Genomic DNA, 21,612 nt, shown 5'->3' on the forward strand with positions numbered 1-21,612 from the left:
AAAATAATAATTTCCTGAAATTCGTCTCGAAAAATTTTAAATACTACGTATATGATAAGAATGGCTATAATAAAATAAAATTTTGTCAATATTTGTATTTAACTGAAGTAATTTATATTGATTGATTTTGAAAGTTTGTAGTACAAAAAATAAAGATATTTTTTTTTGTCGCTAAGCACGATGGGTAGCCATGCTTCGTCCTTTTTGGAAAGAATCGTCCACGTTTTGGTGTAGCTGTGTCAAGTCGCCTGGCTCACCGCTGTTCATTGCTACTTTCGCAATCGATTACGTCGGCCAGTTAATAAAACCATGGTAAGAACAACTCCTCTATCTAACTGTACGCTTAAAAGACTTACTACTGTGGTTGTTTAGCGTATTTTAGAAAGGTTTTCTCAGTGCACCGGTTGAAAACCTTAAGTGTGTCGTAGATGGCGTTGTAACTAAACCTTGCATCTCGGTCCCATGTTGACCTATTTTGCTAAAACACATAAAATATTACTACAGATGTTAATTTTCGCGAGGTATGTGCTTATTAAATGTAAACGGTAAAATGTTCTTTCTGTACCTACAAAGAACCCATGATATTGTAATAACTGTTTCAATCTCTTCGTTGCCATTCTGGAAATAACAAGCTATTTTTTTCCATTTGGGTAAATTTAGAAAATAGTTACAAATCATCATATATATTATTCTTTGAGGATAGGCACAAACGTGCATTTTTGACTTGTAATAAATTCTATGTATGACGAGTACAAGCCAACAAACCTGAATGTACAACATTGTCATCAAAACTAGACCCAAAGTCTGTGGCTAATGACTGTATTTTATATGGATATTTTTTTTTTGATGCCCACTTTTAATTATCTAACTATAATTCTATGTCCCATTACAACGAATTTATTCGGATACAGCCTAACAATATAACATTTCTGACAGTCATTCCCACAAAGTTCTCAATATGACCCTATGAGGGCGCTACTGCACATAGATTCCCTTCATTCTTGCATTCAATTGCCTGTAATACATTTCTTCTTTCTGTAGTCTCACTATAAGGAAACCGGTAAAGGAGCTCCTGCAGAGGAACTACCAATCCATCGTATTAGAATTACTCTGACAAGCCGCAATGTAAAAAGCTTGGAAAAAGGTAAATAAAAAAGATTAATCATTTGAAGGTGGGCTGCGATTGGTATTGTTGGCTACCGTATTTGCTCTATTACAAGTGCATTTCCAATAGAAGCACACATAAGCCAAAAGTTGGATGAATAAGCTACTAATAGAGCAAATACAGTATTATAAATTACAGGAAATATTAGATTATTCCCCTGCTTCATCTTCTGACCATTTTTACTGTCTTCAAATGAATTCTCTAATTATGAAAACATTAGAATGGGTAGCCGTCATAAAAATTGTTGAAATATGAATGTACATTATGTACATCTTGCAGTTCAATTCAACTAGTGTGATCAAATATATGTGTGATACTCTCGGCTGGCATCCTCTTACCGAATTGCCGATTGAATTTGAAGTCATAAATGTATTTCTTGTCCTGCACACTTCCGTGCTGCCCGACAACATGAAATCTTTCTCAAATATATTTTTCTTTATGAAAACTTCCCAGCAACACCAGCTGACAATGTGTCTGAACACCAAATACACTAAAATTACTCCAAAAATATTTCAATGGCGATAGATACAGTTAAAACGGCGCAGAAACCTTCTTCATTTTTTTTCTAGGAAAACCCCTGGTTAATAATATTATTTAACAAACTAAAAGAATATATATATATATGCAGAATTTGCATGAAGTATTATTATACATAATAACATGGATGTGGGTACGAGTGTAAATGCCAGTTGTGGTCAGAATCATGTACAAGGTTGAGTGCTTAGTAGTTGCTGACTACAACTGTAACATTTATTAATGGTGCATCAAGTCAAGACTGCTACAAAGACGCTAATGGTAGTTCATATCCTGTTGGGGGTCAAGGTCCTAGTAAACGTCCTTAGAAAAAATTTGGCATCTAAAGTTGATTGATCTCAGACTAACAAATTTCTTTCTTTTTTTATGTATAAAGTATGTGCTGATCTGATCCGTGGTGCCAAGGACAAGCAGCTTCGTGTCAAGGGACCTGTCCGTATGCCAACCAAGATTCTGCGCATCACCACACGCAAGACCCCTTGTGGTGAAGGCTCGAAGACATGGGATAGATTTCAGATGCGGATTCACAAGAGAGTTATCGACTTGCACAGCCCATCTGAGATTGTCAAGCAGATTGTATCCTTTTGTTGTCATACTCCCAACATTTTCTATTTTGTATTGTTTTTTTCTGTTTTATTTTACACAAGCCAAAATTTCAGAATGAAGAATGCGACATCACCACAAGATGTTTTACATGTTATTTATGTAGGGATTTTTTGATGAGGCTCCAATATGGCTGCTAGTATATAGAGAATAATGTTAAAAATATATGTTATGATATAAGGGTATCTGTACAGGATATTGCTAAAAATTAGTTGGTTTCTGTTCCATTGTAGTGTACACGAGTATCACTAAACTTTATAGGGAGAGCACTGGCATAGATTCATTCATTCCTTGTCACCTCTGCAACTTTGTGACAATGCGACGTGCACATCAATTTTGTGGAATATCGCAAAATTTTGAAGTTCAGACTGGTGTGTTGTGGCTGTGAAATTTAGTCCTGGTGTGTGTGATCAAATTACACATGTTTTGAGGGGGTGCTTCAACTCATCTTCGGTCTGTCATCTCTCACCACGCATTTAATATCCTTAACACTTCATCTACAGACATCAATCAGTATTGAACCCGGCGTAGAAGTTGAAGTCACCATCGCTGATGTTTGAAATGTTATTTCCATTGTGAGATATTGATTTTCAAAGACTCAACCAATAAAAATCGTATAAATTTATTTGTAATTGTGTGAATGTTTTTTTATTCCTGTGTGTAAAGCTCACAATTGAGTCTTTGCATGTCTGTCTGTGTGCTTGTGTGTCTGGTCAACTGATATCTAAAGAATCACCGAACAGATTTCAATGAAACTTAGTAGATGGATGCTTTGGGCTAATGCGCAGATTTGATTAGTTTTTTGTTGAAGTCTATGCCATTACCTAATTTGCACGATTCACCTATTTTAAGCTGTTCAATCACTCTTTCACTAAAGAACAGCTTAATGGGTATTGATGAAAATTGGTACATAGATGCTAGGTCAATGTTAGTTTTGGGTAAAATTCCATGCATATATTAATTGCATAATTAGCCAATTTATGGTCCATGTACTAATTTAACAATGAAATGTGGAAAACGTGCATATTATCTAATTAGCGATGTTGCCCAATTTCTGATATTTCAAAAAACTGATTTAAATTACCGGTAAGCTTCTGATAGAGGTGGTCTGAAAACCACAGATAAAAATCGAATTTATTTTCTGAAAGTATTATAAAAGTTCAATAATGAGAATTGCATTGTTTTCATGTTGTGCATCTCAAATATTAAACAAATATTGGTTGCCAAGCTTCTTGTTTGAAAGGCCAATCTTAAAATTGTATTGCCTCTCTAATAATGCCATATCTTTTGAACTCGACAGTTCATTCTAAGCTTTCTTTGATTTCAAAAAAAAATAATAAAATTCAGAGTGCCCTTCCCAGTGTACACTAGAATCGTCTTGATAGTCTAGACGTGTGTAGACTGCACAGAATTCTGTGTTACTAATCAGCTGACTCTATCACTTCAGTATATGTGTAGACTGACTTGTATGCAAAACTAGACAGATTCACCGTGTATTTGGTCTATTAGAAACGCATCACATTTGTTTGTTGCAGAATCGTTAATTGCTTTTGATATATAAATGCGTCTGTAATGAATATGAGCGGGAAAAAACGCATAGTCTTGGATTGTCAGTAAATCCTTGACGAATGCTAGCTAGCAGTTACAATACTTTACTAGCAAGTAAAATGTTTATTGCCATAATGGAATTTAATTTTACAATAAATTGTACATTAAGCTTTGATACAAAACAAAATTGTTTAAACTTGCCCAACATAGCCTAAACTTCATTTCTAAAGATTTAATGTGTTTCATCATGTTGGGTTGTTTCAGGCACAAGCATGTGCAAAATCACGTGTTTTATTTACAGTAATCTGTTTAGTGAGGATGAGGATTCAGGTGGGGAATGCTTGTCCTGGAAGCAATTTTTACCTCTGTTAATGTCTCTAAATCAGAAAAGTCGACAAGTGCTATCCTCTAAATACTTTATTAGATTAATGTTTTCACCACCAGAATATTCTTTTCATCACAAAATACTGTAAAATGACTAATTTTCACTGGGTTTAAATTTTGCTTATTTTCCATTTCAGGCATATTCAGTGGGTTTTAAATTCACAGTTTTATCATTTAGATAATGTGTTCTATGCTAAATTTTACATATTCACTGGGTTTTAATTTAGCGCATTTTCCAGTCAGCGAAATAAGCAAAATTAAAACCTAGTAAATAATTGACCCCTTTACAGTAGTTCTGCTTATAGTTTGCATTTTCCTTCAGAAGATTGTGAAAAAATAACATTTTTTTGAGTAAAAACTTAAAATTGACTCAAATTTTGTCTGTTGGTTACAAAATTAGTCAAATTTTGTCTGTTGGTTACAAAATTAGTCAAATTTTGTCTGTTGGTTACAAAATTAGGGTTCATTTCCAGAAATATTGAAGAATATAAGAAAAAAGAGCAGACAAATTTGGGCGGAAAAGTCTGGTGGTGTAAAGGTTAATGTTTGAATGCCTGCAGCACTAAGTAAATAGCTCACCTCGGATGATTCAATTCACACTCAATGTAATGTAATGACAAAAATCATTTGCTACCATGATATGCAGCAAGTAGTATTTATTTATGCATCTCTGCAAGCCAAATTCTATGTAGAGTTTTAGAATTACATGGGGGGGGGTGTATTAGCAGACAGACTACAAAATTACAACTTAGCATGAAGAAATATAAATAAAATAAAAATATAGTGGAGTTGAATCATTCAGACATTGAAAGTATAGAAATTTTTTAGTGAATTGGACCTTTTGGGTCAATTTTGTTCTTGTTGTCCAAAAGATGTTTATTTTCTGTGGATCAGATGAGAGATATGATTGACGTATCATATGACCAGGTATGGTCATGTGATCTCATTAGTATGCATAATTCTAGTATCTAGAAAACTTTTGTATAAAGGCATGTGGAACAAATTCTATAGTACGACATTAAACAAGAGATTTGACCAGCACATTAGATGACCATATACGGTAATGTGACCTCATTATTATGCACAACTTTAATGTCTGAAACACTGTTGCAGATGGGAATATGCAGCCAGTGCTTTACTGATAACATCGGACAATGGTCACTGTAGATCAACTGTAAAATGTTGATCTACAAGAAACTGTATACCCAATTGACATAAATTAGCCTATTTGATAGTTGTTTCACTGATACCTCAAGTAACTTCACATTAGAATGGAACTTAGTACTTCAAGGCTCTGTGCTGTAATCACTCATGACGTTATTTCTACATTTCTTTGGGCATGACGTCATTTCTACATTTCTTTGTGCATGATGTTATTTCGTTGCGCGTGACGTCGTATCCTTATTTGATGTTTAGATGGAGTGTCCCTGCAACCAATACTTCATACAAAATAGTTAAATATAAATTTATGAGTAGCATCAATTTCGACTCGTCTGACCTTTACGTTGTAAACCTACACGATGAATTAAATTTAACATTATTGAATGACCCAGATTTCCACAATAGTTCAAATCGTTATAAAATATACAGCATTATGTTACGATCCACATATTTTGGCCAACAAGTCTAGACATTTGAAGTATGCTTTACTCGTTGATTGACAACATATTTCCCACATATTTAGTTGCATTCCAATTACAGGAAACTTTGCTTTCTTGCTGTCCGATTTAGCAAAATTTCTCCTGAAACTGAGCCAAGATACTTTTTTTCCGTCAGGGCTAAATTTTATTATTGTAGTGATTCAGTTGCACGTAAGCTTTATAAAGCGCCACGGTAATGCACGAGGAGTACTGTAGAATACTTTATTTTCGCTTGGAATTAAGTTTCGCCCATTTCGCTGTCGGAATAATTCAGTGAATATAAAATTCAGCGAATATACCCTTTTTTTTACATTTTACATTCAACTCGTCAAAAATCAGTGAAAATAAATTCCATACAAAACGCCCAAAAAAATCTTTTCAGCGAAAATTCATTCCAGCTAAAATAAAGTATTTTACAGTAGTTTGTACGGGCCAAGGAACGCGGTAACCAGGAAGGTATACTTTTTATTTGTACGGTTAGCCCACCATGCTAAAGATCTGGACCAGTTATTAAAACAGGCCAGATTTCATCCGTACTTAGCCCATGCGTTCACGCACGTTTTCTTAGCACGTGATAAGGTATTTGACATTTTATCCCGTACAAAAGAGCTGTGCGTGAACGCTAATCTTGTCTTATAGCTTATCAACTTTTCGCTTATGTGTTAGCTTATCTTATCTTTTGCCTTATCTTCTATGTCAGCTTAGCTTAGTTTGTCTTATACTAGTATCTTATATAGCTAATTCGAATGAATACTTCATGACTCCGTCATTCTGTGCTGCCACCTTTCATGTCGCGCGTTGCCACTAGAGGGCACGACTCGCGGGAAACATGTATCATCAAGTCTCATATCCAAGTTTCTCCTTTCTCACGGTGGTGCAAGTAGCAAAGACTGAATTATGTAATTAAATTTAATCACATGATATATGAAGTCCAATATAAGGTATATAATGCCCATAATAATGGCTTCCATTTCCTTCCAATGCTAGCTAGTTGTGAACAGCTCATTAAGTTCTTTTCAAATCGTCGGCCTACATGTTACTACATATACCCAAATAGGACTCGGTTCCTTTCAAGTTTAGCTAGTTTTGAACAGCTCCTGGTCAAATTGTATGTCACTACATCACTCCAAATTGGATATGTGTGATTATGAATATTGCAATGGTGATGTTATACCACAATCGCGATAATAAATTGCTTATGTGTATGAAATTTAATTCATTTATTCATTATTTGTTTGCGCTTTCATTCATTCATTCATTCATTATCGTGTAGGGATTATAAGATATCACTAGTGCAATGTTTCGGTTACAAATTATCAGGATCGATGAGTAGATGTATATTCGGATATCGGAACGTCGGTAGTTTTTGTAAATGTTACAGTCTACTATAACTGCATATTTTACAATACATTACATTCTATGATAAAGTCATCATTAAAATTCTGGTGTGATTATCAAAGTAATATCACATTTATCTGCGACACGTTGACCATAAAACATCCCCGGTGTGTCGGGCAGTGTATTTTCTCGTACCTAATCTGAGTAATCAAGTCTGTATATTGCCCCAGGTTGTATTGATCAAATTGTATTGATCTATATGCAGTCATTCATCATCAAGGTATATTGTTAACATGGTGTGGAAACATGACACGAAACTATTTCTTGAAGGAGCTTCGGGCAGAATGTCAATACCATAGAAACGCGGAGTGTATTGTGGGTAAAATGTTAATATACAAAACGATAACTTACTGAAATATGATGGTTTATTACCCGTATTATTCGTGAAAAATACAATTCTGAAATAGGAAAAAAATAAATACATTTACAGGTAAAAGGAATTTGAAACGGCTTTAGGAAGCTAATCTTGTCAAATTCATTTAAACGTAAATAAATATACAATAATTTAGATATTTTGCGCTAAACTGAATAGGTAAATAGAAAAAATGCAGCCATATAGTACTTCATGACAATACTGTTTTTACAAAAGCGAAGAATATAATAAAGAAACAAAATAAAGTTATGTGGTGTATCTCGCCAATAGTGGATTCTTCGTGTTTTGTTTGAATATATGCTTTGGTTGTGATCTTAATGTGACAGGCAGACTGTTCCATAATTTAGTAATACCAGATTGGTAATTGGCCTATAGTTGTATTCATTTTTGGAACAAGTCAATCACATCGGTGCCTTTGTCTGGTATTGTGACAATGCTGAATGTACTTAAAGTTGTATGTTTGCATAGAGTGTAGAGATTACCATGGATAATATCATATACAAAATTACAAATTGAGTATGTGCACAATTTAGGGACATCAAGTATTCTACGTTGTTTGAAAATAGGTGCAGAATGGGCAGTAAAATCAGAGAAAGTTATCAATCTGGCAATCTGTTTTGTGCTGTTCTAATGCTTTTCAAATTTGTGGGATATGTGTTCCCCCAGACTTCTAATCCATAAGCGATATGGGGTTCCGACAGTAAAATATGTTGGGGAACATAATGTCGTAACTTCAGTAGAACGCCTATCTTTTTCCGGATAAGATTAGTAATTTTTGTTATATGTTTTTCCCATGTCAAATATCTGTCAATTTCAATTCCCACGAAAGTCGCCATTTCAAACTCGTTCAATGGGGAAAGTTTTTACAGACAATGACCCTACGACTCTAAATGATGTGCATTGGCCCCTAATAATCATGTAAATTGTTTTTGAGCAATTTATTGTCAATTTATTTGCATCACACCAATCAACTACATTATTTAGATGATCATTAACAGTAGATAAATGTGTGTCAGCACCTGATGGGAACGTGTGAAATAAATTTGAGTCATCTGCAAATAACCTATAAGTTGAAATAGTCTGTAGAATTTGGAAAGTCAGTAAATATAACTCAAAAATAATGTTGGACCAAGAACTGACCCTCGTGGGACACCACGCGATATAGGGAGAAGTGAAGAAGAAGTTGAATCTGAGTAAGTAAACTGTGTTCTGCAAATAATTTATAAGCCATTTTATTTGGAATACCCCGTATGCCATATATATTATTGTGAAAAAGACAAAGTTGTTATTTCATATCCATTCTGTGAACAGTTTATTCAATGACAAGCGCTGACGACAACGTCTCATATAAACGTAGATTGTTATTCGTGTGGGTCCAAAGTTTGTTGCAAACTATTAAATTTTCGACTGGACGTAGTAACATGTTCGATAGACTTAAAACCTGGATTTGGATCGCATTTATGAATTTTAGTATGTAATTACTGTTTTACATTTAGAGGAATTCACCACGATGAATATTAAATATCAAATAAGATGTTGTTACAATATTAATTGCTACAACTGTCATTACATCTAATCTACAACTTTTCACCAGTTACATATACATACGCACATACTTTCGAGTGACGTAGTAGAAATGACGTCATCGACTAACTCCGATACGCAAATACCACGTACTACATGTCACCAATCTCAGTATTGATGTCGGGATATCTAAGACATATTTCGGCGAGGCAATGTAACAAATAATTACGTTTTCTCACTGCTTCGAGGTCATTCATTTGTCGTCTATACGCGTCAAAGAAACTGCTTTTGAAATTGACAGTCCCATGATTTGATCATAGATAATGTCAATAAAATCTATCCTATCCCGTAATGAAATTTAAATCGCCTTTTTGATGATGTGACCAGATCGGAACCAGGAAACAACGAACTGATATAAAAATATCAATCTGGTTAAAATAAGATTCTAGTTGAGGCTTTTTTTTTTTCGTTTGTTTTTGTTAATATAATATCATTCATATTTTTTTCATAAATTTTATTATTATTTTTTCAATTTATTTGCTTTCGCAGAACTTAAAAAAAATAGCAGCAATTATATTGAAAAAAATAAAATAAAATATATAAAAAAAAAATATGAATGATATTATATTAACAACAACAAAAAACGGAAAAAGCCCAAACTAGGATCTTATTTTAATCAGATTGTAAAAATATGTGAGTAAACTTGAAATGAAAAGACAGAATCCTTTACACAAGATACATTAACCAGTAAATGAAAAAAAACAAAAAACATATCCACTGAAAATATTGAGTTCTAGTTATCACTATCTCCAGCGTAAATAGATACCATTGGCGATGCCATGGATATATATATATATATATATATATATATATATATATATATATGTATATATATATATCTTGTATTGCTGTTGGAAATAGTAACTATTTCATTTCTGATGTAATTATATTTAGCTTTACCGTCGTCACAATGACGTACCAACGATCTACTATGGTATTGTTGTGGATAGCTGTTTATGAAATGCAGAATTGAATTCAAGTTGATTTGTGACATACATTCACATTCGGCTCAGGATTAATGTATCGATGAGAGGTTTTCCTGTTAATTTCTCCATCTGATATAGCGATATATCGCCATTATTGAAGAAGATGTTTGTTGATATTTCAGGATTAGTTTCAGTCATAAGCGTTAAGTTGGGGGAAAACTAAAAAAAAGTAGACCACCGTTTTGTTGGATAAACGATTAGCCCGAATGCGGAAAAAAATAATATTGGCAAATGCTATAATGTGCAGTACACAGTACGTATGCGATCATTTGAAAATGTACAAGGTTATAGTATGAATTATAAACAATTATTTTTTGACAAAACTCACGCCAATAAATTTTATTTTAAACGTAGATTCGTGCAGTACATTACGTGAACATACAATCCTAAACATGTCATACATTAAAGTTCAAACGTGTTGTCGTCTGCTATTGAATTGTTTCTCGCGCACGAAGGCACGTGATCAGAAGCGGGGGTTCAAGCAATCTGATTCGTTGCTTTCTATTGTGACGTCACGTACGTGACATGATTTATATTCATCGACAGCTAAAGCATTGCACAAACTGCATCGGGAAGTAAGGCAGAAATGAGCGGCACACGGTAAGAAAATATACTATATATTAGCTTCGTTCATTTATCAGATAACGCATCAGAGCTGATCGTATTGAACCATGCCGAAGGGTGAATCTTTCTCAGGCTCGCTAGCAGATTTCGTAAATGTTTATTTGGTCATAACGGTATCTTTGAGAATTTTTGACGATTAGGGGAGGACCATTAAAAACTCCGAGTGGGCGATGGTAGAAAAAATTGTGAGCAATATTTGTTCCACCGTGTGAAATATATTTTCCACAAAATTTAGATTGAGTGCAGATTTTTTTTTTCTGTTAGTGAGTCATGACGGATTGTTACCATGATTTTTTCCTATGTATTTTTTGCAATCACACCCAGAATTTCTGTCGACCCTTACTCCAATTTTGTTCTAATAGCCCTTAGTTTAGTATCGTCACTTTCCCAATACAAATACATAAATAAACAAACAAACAAACAAACATCGTCGTATCGGTCTTCAAGTTGTTATTGTATCAAACTTTGTGTCACAAGAAATAATAACGCAATGTCAATTCTATGTCACTTTCGGTTAAATGTTCGGCGGAAGTTTAATTTGTCATTTTAAACGTACACTAGAAGTAGCTCTTTGTGATATGTTGAAAAAGAAAGCCGGACGCTTCGGGCGCACTTGTTTCGTCTTCCGATCGAGGAAATTTGCGCATGTCTCATACGTACATTTGACTAACCACTTTTTTGTATTCATTCTTAGAATACAAAATTAATATTAAGATTAATCTGCATGATACATGAAAAAAAAAAACGGTAAGGCACCAATTTAAGCTGCATATGCTTATATTAATATTAATATTCGGTCAACATAAAAAAGATTGGAAAATAGAAGACGTCGATTGCATTTAACGTCAATATAAGTTATAGATCACGCTCTGAAAATGGCCACTACTTGCATGAAATATTATTTTAGTATCGATACCTATGTATCATGTTCATATGGTTATGTTTAAACAAGCAGTTCAGCTAAGATTTGGCTCTGGCCCTGTCACTTAAACAGTTTTTAAAAACATATTCACTAACGCCAGAAAAAATAGCGGCCGAAACGTCCGTTCATGTACTGTGGTGAAGTACAATATATTGTACAGAAACCCAGTTTAAAGAAAATGGCACACAGTCGTTTGAATGATAGCTTTGGTAATTGTATCCCCCCTTTTTTAAATTAACGGGCCTGGGCATTCTGGGCATTTGTCGCCAATCTCATTTGTTTTTATGTGGTTTCAGTAATCATAAGTGAAAACAAAAATCACATGAACAATTCATAAATCTCTATGAGAATATAACATTCGAACATAGGGGTACGTTTAGTCAATGTACACATTCTATCTTTGTCTGTTGTAATTCAGCGTCCATATATGTTTTTAAAAAAATATAAAATTTAAAAAATATGAATATATATTTATGTCGTTCAAGTTTTGCCCATTTCGCCACAAAAATGGAATTCACGGTGAGTGGTATAGAGAAAGATGCAATGATTCACCTGCTGTGGTCTCGGTCTATCTGTTGTAAGTATGTTGAACTCACGCGTGACCTAAGCATTCAGCGAAGTGGCTGGATGCAAACTAGCGAGACATTTAGCTGTCTAGAAGTTTTCAGAAATATTGCGCCAGCAGTAAGTTTAAGCCATAGAAGTTTATCAATTCATTAACAGACCACGTTTTGCTGCGTTTAAAGCGCGGTGTTCGTAGCGCAGCGCGTCTTCGAATTTCATGTAAATAAACCATGTATTTTACACGCGTTGTATACGTCGCTATGAGTCCCATATCGAACAGGACGCGGCGCGACGACTACCGCCCTTTAACATGAGAAGTAGAAAATATTTCGAGCCTTTTTAGTTACATGGTTAGTTTGATCAACACGATATGTCACCATGTTTATTTCTAAGACCTAGTTCAAATATAATTATATGCGAGGGAATCACCGGCATTGAAAATTTAATGTGCAAAACAAATGATACTCAATGTGTAGGTGAATGTAGCACGTGGTTCACTGTGATACGTCCATGAATCAGGTGCGATTTCTACGGGTCATTGTCCTAAACAAAAAAGAAGTTACGTAGCACGGCACACTGGGTGGGGCTACAGAAAACCACCAAAGTCAAATTCGCAGTAGTTAAGTACGGCACTCAGACTCAACACGTTTCTAGCACTGTTACTAAAAATGATCTTTTTAGTAACCGTGTGTGGTTCTAGTAACCATACAGAGGGGGGGGGGGCAATGAGTAGCTGGCACAGTTTTACGGCCGGGGAAATAAAAAGTGCTTTTTACAATTTACAGGGAAAAAAAGACGTTTTTACAGTTTACAGTGAAAATTTAATTTTGCAGTGAATTGTGTCATCTAGTCGTTTTACAGTTTCGAAAATGTAATTTCCCTGGAATATTCTTTCAACGACTTTTTTTATTTGGATGTAAATTCTTGTACGTACCGAGAAAAATGACACATTTTTACAGTGTACGAACAAATATTTGATTGATTACGTTGTACGTCTAGCCTGTGATTACAGAATTACGGAATTTATTTTTTCATTTTACGTTGTACGAACAAAAAATATTGCAATTACATTGAACGAAATAACCCTTGCCTACCAACACCCCCCCCCCCATACAGGCTTCGGACGTTTACTACGTTTACGTTTGCGTCCTCGTATCCACCCTTTAACTCTCAGTAACTATACATTTCATAGTTTGTCTCTATGTATATTAGTAAAAGTCATATCTGGTTGTGTCGTGTGGTGTCGGGTTCTGTCGGAACGGTTCGGGTCACGCGTCTTGTAATGGCTAAGAAACCTACTTCATTGAATTGATGTTCTATCACGTGTTCTTATCTGAATATATACACGATGGGTAGACGCGATGTATGTAATTAAATGCAGCACAGGTTGGGCTTAATTACAAATTCTACTAAAGATTAAAACACTTTAAAACTTGTAATTGTTTGTCAAAATAACGAAAAATATACACCTCATCGCCGACATCTCAAACAATCAAATGCATCAAAAAGAATATTCCTGCCAAATTAAATTTCGATTCAATTCCCAGATATCAGTCGTCCATCGCAATATTAAACACGTGTCATTCATAGCGCTAACTGATCGTACAAAAGTACTTCACTTTCGATCGCTAGAAATTATCCTCTTTGTAATAGATTCCATGACTTCGGCTCATCAAATCGATGCCACAGAATATAAACCGGCAATAGTAGTAACTATCGTCAGTGGGAGGGTGACATCGTCGATTCCGTTCTTCGCATTCCTAATTACTTAGCAACTATCTGTACGTATTCATACCTCGGTACGCCTATTCACTGTCGGCACAATACCTGCTGAGTGAATAATACTTCTCCCGGTAGAATCTTTTATGCCTGGTAAAACCATTAGTGCCGTGACTGTTTGCTGACATTTCATCGAGTCAAACATACGGCGTAATCTGTCAAGATTAATCTGGAATCCAAGATTACTCTTGTAAGTCATTATCAAAGGAGCCATTTATGTTTTTGTGCCACCCACGAATATTAGTACACGCACTTCCGTTTTGCGCGCGTGTGTAGTGATTGGTTGGCTGGAACTGGTCGTTCGCCCGGGGGGGGGGGCTACTTGCATAGAAGTGCAATACGGGTATGTGCCGCCCGACTGGGGTGTCATTTCACGTTATTTTGTTTAGAAGTGTGTAGCATTTATTTACCTGTTCACAAGTCCTTATATTCAAAGCCAAATACCGGAAAGGGCTGAATAAATACATTGGTTGCGAAAGTTGTAAGCTGCGTGTTGTTGTTTTTTTCGCTGAAAACACTTGTGTTTAGAAGTGGGTATATAAATAGAAAAAAAAATGTTTAGAAGTGAGTATGGTTTACGAGAGGTGGGCTTCACACCCTTACCAACCTTATGTGGAAGTAGGGGGTCGTTCGCACCCGAAGATAAAATAATGGTGTTTTTCGCTGCTGTTACAGTATATCGCAAGCTAGTTTTGGTCAGTGAGCTACATATGCGCGGGCAAAACAAGGGTTTGTTTCTGGTCCAAAGTTTATAGAAAAAAAACGATGCGGTAATTCTTTTTTTATATCAATAAACTCAATATGCGCATGCGTGAATAAGGAATCGCGCCACCAACCGCAGGAACATCTGTCTTTTGTTCTTTTTCAAGCGCGGCTTTTTTATTTGGCTGGTTCTCGCCTCAAGTGTTATGGTGCACCGGGATGCCGGGAAACAGCGAAGCGCTGCCCCTGAAACTGACGAAACAGATTTAATTTCGGCTGGCCTCATCACACATTTGCAAGCTGGTTGACAGAAATGTAACACCTCAGATAACAATAGCATCGTTATAATCTGAGGTAAAACAAATGACGTCATTTCTACCCTATTAGATTTTGCAAGGGACTGTGGGACGGAAATAGAACTTTTTTTATATAATCTTGTGCTAAGATCAACTATAAACTTCTTCTGTTTTCAAGCAACGTTTTAGTTGTTAATGTATGGTTACATTGTATTGGAGCTAAAAAAAAAACTCTGATAACAACAAAACTGTTGCGGTTTACATCACAAAAGCACTTTGTCACTAGGGGGCGCGACTTACATGAATTCTATTCTATCTTTCAGATGCATAGTACTGTGGATGATCCTGTGTATGTGTATGAATGTAACCTGCCGATCCTTTTTGAAGGTGGAAACGTTTGGCAACAGTTACAGTGATGGCGATGGAAGGAACTGGCGGACATCTGCATCCCCGTATAATACAGTGATTGACAGACTCGGAGACGAAGAACATGGTTGGACGGAGACTGATTTAAACGCCGCGTCTCTGCTCGATTTAGGTCGCGACGGATACTTTCAAAACGACAGAATCGATGATCATTATCGCCGGAACGCCTTTCACCTTCTCAGCCCTGGTCAACAAATATACTCGAGAAAAGGTGCAAATGAACAAATTAACGTCCGAAAGCACCAATCTAAATTGAAAAACAGGCGGCCAATAAACACTTACACTTCTGATCACGTGCCGGTTGAAGCAAAACGAGGCAGAGCGCGTAACCACGGCCCAGTTTTCCATAATCACCAATATAACTCTCCACACACGGTGTCACGTGTTCCGCTCCTATTGAAAGGGTTAAACATGAATGATGTATGGTAGCGAGTGATTTGTCTGCGAGGGCCGACAAAAGGTTGACCTATTATCAAATGAAAGACTTTTGTGAAAATAATCGGGACATACGAGATGGCCGGAAAAGATGCTGAGATCAAATTGCGAATTAGATTGCGAACGAGAAGTGAGATATATTACTCGTGTATTCCAGTTTTCTATCTGTCTTTCCCGAATTGGGATTTTTGATAAAAGAAATAAATTTGTATTCACAGGTGTTAATGTCACGTGATAGTATTGCCCAAGTTCGTATTATTATTATTAATATTTTAATCACTAAAATAGTCCCGACATCCGCAAATTGTGTAAAGCAAATAAATAATATGCGATGTCATGTATGTGTAAGTCTGTTTGCAGATGCCTTGATGTTTATTGCAACATGGCGTCCATAAACACTTCTGTCACGCAAATGTAATATTTCGTATTTAATAGGTAGGCCATTCTAGTCATCGATATCCATTGGTCTGTACTCGTTTCGTCATTGTGATGTCACAAAAATCCGTCGTCGCTAAAAATACTAATAGGGTGGAAATTGTATTATTATAGAAACCAATATAGTAATAATGTTATGTAGTTTACAAATTGCCGCCATTACTAAATTTATCCGAGAAATTTATAGCGAACATGTACTAGAAAAATAATTTGCCGGAATCAATGAGTTTCACGCCAAGATCCTCAGACAAAATAAAACAGATTTAGTGTTTCCACGGTAACGGTCTAAAAATACTGAGAAGTTGGTGGATTTCGGTTTTTGTGGGAATGTAATCATGCTTTTACTATCGATGCAAACAATTACATCTATAAGTTAGTTTTCACAATAAACAACCAAGTCCTACACATTCCCTGTATAGAAGCATAGATCTTTCTAAGGTCTATGATACAAGTTCATGAAATCGAACAATACAACATTAGTGGAATGACCATAGCTAATTTGCATAGGAATAAATCATTTTGATCTCATTTACATGAAATAAAATTTTCGAACCGCCTTCCCACAATGAGTAGGTAGGGTAACCGGAAATGTTTGACAACTAACAGTGCAGCATGCAACATATACATGCTCTGAGACGTGATACTCATTATGCTTTTAACAACACTTCGCGCCAACAAACCGAGATAAAAAAAAAAAGTACGACCACCGACCGATTTCACCAAAGTTGAAGATTTTGTGTCAAAAATCGATAATTTTTCATGAAACGAGTATGATTGGTTCATCCCTCGAACAAACTTAGCATTACAGCTGAGTCGAAGCGTCTATACAAGGCGGATTTTGATACGACGAACAATTCTGTAAACAAACAAGCTGCTCTCTGATTGGTTCGACTGTTAGGTATTTCATCCGAAAATCAATGCAAAAAGATCAACATAATTCCCTACTACGTTCACTGCTGTTGGCTGTCAGACATCTTCGTCGTCTTGTTATTCATTGTACGCAATGTGAAGAAGCCAAAATGTGCTCGCATTTTCTTCAGCTTCAGCTTCAGTAGTCGTCGCGCCACGCGTGCGCAAGACATATGGGTCTCATATAAACAAAGATGGCGACTTTGACTGTTGGGCAGATCAACGAGTACGAACTGAGATGTTACCAAGCTTTAATTAGGTAATTTTTAGGTGATTGGAAGGTATCGAAAGAGTCGCCGGCGGTAATTAGTGCAAATCGCGCTCAGGCAAACCTCATACTTGTGAATTCCATTAGAAGAGCGCATTGAATTGTGGGAAAATCAATGTTTATCAACACAACTGTCGCACATGCGCAGCGCGACGACTACCACCCTTTAACCCAAATCGTCGGAATCACAAGTAGTGATAAAAAAGTTATTGCACGAAATATTATATTCAAGTTTTTACATTTGTATCAGCGAAAATCAGAGTCATACGAAGTATTACATAGATTGGGTCACTACGCATTGCCCTGGTTAATCACACACACACAACATACACAGATTGATAGTACGTAAAATACCGTCCACCAATGACTCAGTAGAGCAGATTTTAAAAAAAGAATATGTGAACAGGCACGGTTACTAACCGTGGCACAGGTAAAGAATATACAGGAAAAATTACCGAAAAAGCAACATCGTTCTGGAAAAAAATGCAGCTCAAAATCAAGAAACAAATAATTTGCTGAGTTTCATTACCACTTCTCCTCTCTAACTTGTTTACATTTCACGACATGCTAATTTGCATATAATTATAATAACATTAGTCACGGTCTGAGACCGGAATAAATAAATCCATTAGTACAGTTAACATGGCCGCTTTATTAACACTGACGGATTGTGTTAACTCTATACTCTGCTCCCCGGACCCTCAATATCAGAAAATGACCCATATTTTAGTAAAAGAGGTGGTCCCGTGATAAAAAACACACAGCATATATATATTGTGAATTCCTCTTCATTTTCGCATCGGAACTCAATACAAAAGACAAATACAAATACAATCCCTACTGATTTCAGCGTCGAACCGTACAGAAAATATTACTCGACTTCAAAAACAAGTACAAAGCTATAAAGAAATCCTAAATACTGAATACTACCAATTATTCATAATATTCTTCATTCATATAGTCAATCTGCTCATTCAGTGCTCATCTTTTGTATTTTATTACTGATTGCTCTCATTACCCCCATTACACCGGGGGCATGTGCCCACATTTGAATGTAAATTACACTGTATTCACCACAGCGGGATTATTTCCCGTTTGATTTATCTGACGTCTACATGCAGCTAGTGTGGCTACTCGGTAAGAGTAGCAGTGGCCATCGGGTATACACAGATATGATGGAGGCGATGTACATGCATCACGAAAGGTCACACGATGTACAGAACGAACCTAATTTTCAAATATGACAAATAAAAAGCCAATAATTGTTATTTTGGGGGGAGGGGGGGGTCAGAAGCATGGCATATTAGAGTAAAATAAACTAGAACGGCGTGCACGAAAATGAAAACACGGGTCATATTGCCATCATTGTTCACATGGCGCAGGCTAACAAAACATTTCGGTTCTGACAAAAAAATTACACGGATAGTGCTTCTGGTTGTTCAACAAATGAGATACATTTTTTTTGTTCACTACGTTTCGCTCCACACGGCTTCATTGGATAGATGTACATGAAAACTACAAAGTGCAAGAGTACAGTAAACGCCCTCTAGTTACTGTGTTCTTCTATGACGTCAAAATTACGTAGATTGTTGAAGGCAGTGTCGTGCAGTACTATAATTGTGTCGCTCGGCATTTAGAATATATTCGATCTCTCCAAAAAGTTATTTTTTTATGTCGAACAGTGGCAGCCACGATTTGAGCAGTCACTCTCACCCTATTTACGTCACATAAATATCTAGTCGTTAGAGGGCACAACTTACTTGAAGCAAGCTCCGACTTAACAGTCAAAACTAAAGGCCTACTCATTCGTCACAAAAATCGACCAGATCGGAATAGGTTTAAGTTCTGGCACAATAGTAGTATCATTTGACAACATTCACACCAAAGCAACTAGAATATCTATATACATTTGTCTTATCGTAATGTATCGTATTATATCTAAACAGACAAAATTTTCATGAGATACATTTGTTTTATCGCAAAGCAATACTGCGATACTGATTATGAATACTGTAAAGTACATTATTTTCGCTGAAGGAATGATTCAGTGAAATAAATTCCAATAATTTAAAGTATACTCGTCAAAAATCAGTATTGAATAAATTCCATACGAAACAACCAAAAAGTCTTTCCAGCGAAAATTACTATTAATTCCAGTGAAATTTAAATTAGTTTACAGTGCCACAGAACAAGCGATGGGCGTGCATGCTCATACATACATACATTGAATTATACCTTTTGTTGAGAATGCATAATGAAAATAATTTACCATTTGCAGGATAAACTAAATTTATAGTGGTATATGTATACCACATAAAAAAAAACTTACTGACACACTTTTAGTTTTAAATATATATGTAAATTAATGTATACTGTAAATAACGCCGAAGACTCCCCCATAGCAGTACCCCGAACTATTTAGGTCGCAATGTTCGTTTAGTCCTGTTTTAAAGAAGAAATTTTGCTTACCGTTTACGATAAATATTTCTTATCTGACTTAGTGAGCAACATTTCGCAGACTTACAAAATTGTGCACACCATTCAAAATGCAAAATGGATGAAAACATATATATATTGTTCAAGTTTCTCTAGATACACCATATTGTAAACCAAATCGGATTATAATTTACTGAACATATAACAGTATTTGTTAGATGAAACCACTAATACGCATGCGCAGTAGTTGTTATTGTGCGTACCTCAAAACAGGTCGGGATAATCATAGTCCAATGTATTCATCAGCATACATTATCAAACAACCATACTAAAAATTATATGTCTTCGTCCATATTGCATAGTTTTTTTTATTCATTGGGAACGTAATACGCCTCTTCCATAGGAAACGTTCGTGTGGCGTAGTTGACACAATGACCGTCATTGCGTTGATATAGTTATATAGAATTGTAGTAATCTGTCAATAAAAAGCAATGTTTATACAACCAAACACGAACAAACAACCAAAACAAATTACACAACCAAACACGAATAAACAATCAAACACGAATATCTCAGACAACTAATTAGTTGTTATTATTTGTCTGAGACGAATACACAGCACAACCGAACACGAATATACAACCAAACGCGAATATATAACCAAACGCGAATATATAACCAAACGCGAATATATAACCAAACACGCATGCACAGCCAAACACGAATATACAACCAAACACGGATACACAGCCAAACACGAATACACAACCAAACGCTTGGACATACCAGGGTACATTAATTCATCCATCTACGTCGTTAGATGGCGTGAATTATATTACAAATATTCGTGTAATTGTTGCTTTATTTCAATATCAAAATTATCATACAGACATTTGAACAGAAATTGCATAGTAAACATCTTCTGTTTACGGAATAGGCAAAAATTACCAGACTGAGCAAAGCGGCAAATAATGTATGTTTCACCATGAAAATAATACAATATCACAGTGAAAGCAATGAACACCCAGAAGATACAAACCTATTAGTGGAGTTAGGCAAATGTGACTATAAATGTGTAATACGATGGAAATTACACAACCTATTACTGCAGACTTCGCTAACACGGATTTTTCGTTTGACCTGTTCAATAATTTAATTTTCTGGTGGATATCGTGATTTCTTACTTAGATTAGTTCAGGGGGTCACACATGGTGTGTATACATTTCCGTAGTCAGTTAAAATGTGTGTCAGTCACCCCAGGGTACAGTACACGAATACCTTATACAGATCGGTATATTGTTAATATAGAAGTCTCTGATTAATCTTTAAGCTAGTAACGAGATCAAGAATGGCCAGTCTTTTCAATCGTTTAAGCACAACATAAATAATTCATGTTTTTTTAATGCATTTCGTTTTGGCATTGTATGACCATGTCGACACACACTTGTATAATTTAGATCGCATGCGCAATACATTCACTTAACGAATACTTGTCTGCAAAGTCACCAATACAGCGTTTGTTTTATTACGTTACAATGTGGCAATACTAAATTTGAGCTGTTTAAAGCAGGAGGGTCGTCACCTGCGCATGCGCGGGAATT

General features: G+C 35.7%; 2 protein-coding genes across 2 annotated transcripts; both read left to right on the forward strand.

Annotated features, from left to right (window-relative positions):
* Positions 1-173: 173 nt before the first annotated feature.
* LOC100372305 (small ribosomal subunit protein uS10) lies at positions 174-2,927 on the forward strand. Its single transcript, XM_006812508.2, has 4 exons — positions 174-312; positions 1,042-1,144; positions 2,076-2,275; positions 2,806-2,927. Exons 1-4 carry the CDS (start codon positions 310-312, stop codon positions 2,860-2,862), a joined length of 363 nt encoding a protein of 120 aa, XP_006812571.1. The 5' UTR covers positions 174-309; the 3' UTR covers positions 2,863-2,927.
* A 7,850-nt stretch (positions 2,928-10,777) lies between these two features.
* Positions 10,778-16,198, forward strand: LOC100372754 (uncharacterized). The gene is made up of 2 exons (XM_002731583.4): positions 10,778-10,815; positions 15,426-16,198. The coding sequence occupies exons 1-2, from the start codon at positions 10,802-10,804 to the stop codon at positions 15,955-15,957; spliced, it is 546 nt and encodes a 181-aa protein (XP_002731629.1). The 5' UTR covers positions 10,778-10,801; the 3' UTR covers positions 15,958-16,198.
* The last annotated feature ends 5,414 nt before the right edge of the window (positions 16,199-21,612 follow it).

The sequence above is a fragment of the Saccoglossus kowalevskii genome, chromosome 18, assembly GCF_978046115.1.
Source record: "Saccoglossus kowalevskii chromosome 18, keSacKowa6.1, whole genome shotgun sequence".
Lineage (NCBI taxonomy): Eukaryota > Metazoa > Hemichordata > Enteropneusta > Harrimaniidae > Saccoglossus > Saccoglossus kowalevskii.

What these genes read in the sequence shown, in the direction of transcription:
- LOC100372305 (XM_006812508.2), top strand. An exon ending in TGTAAAAAGCTTGGAAAAAG is followed by an intron (nt 1,145 to 2,075) that starts GTAAATAAAAAA and finishes TTATGTATAAAG; the next exon opens with TATGTGCTGATCTGATCCGT. An exon ending in CTGAGATTGTCAAGCAGATT is followed by an intron (nt 2,276 to 2,805) that starts GTATCCTTTTGT and finishes CTTCATCTACAG; the next exon opens with ACATCAATCAGTATTGAACC.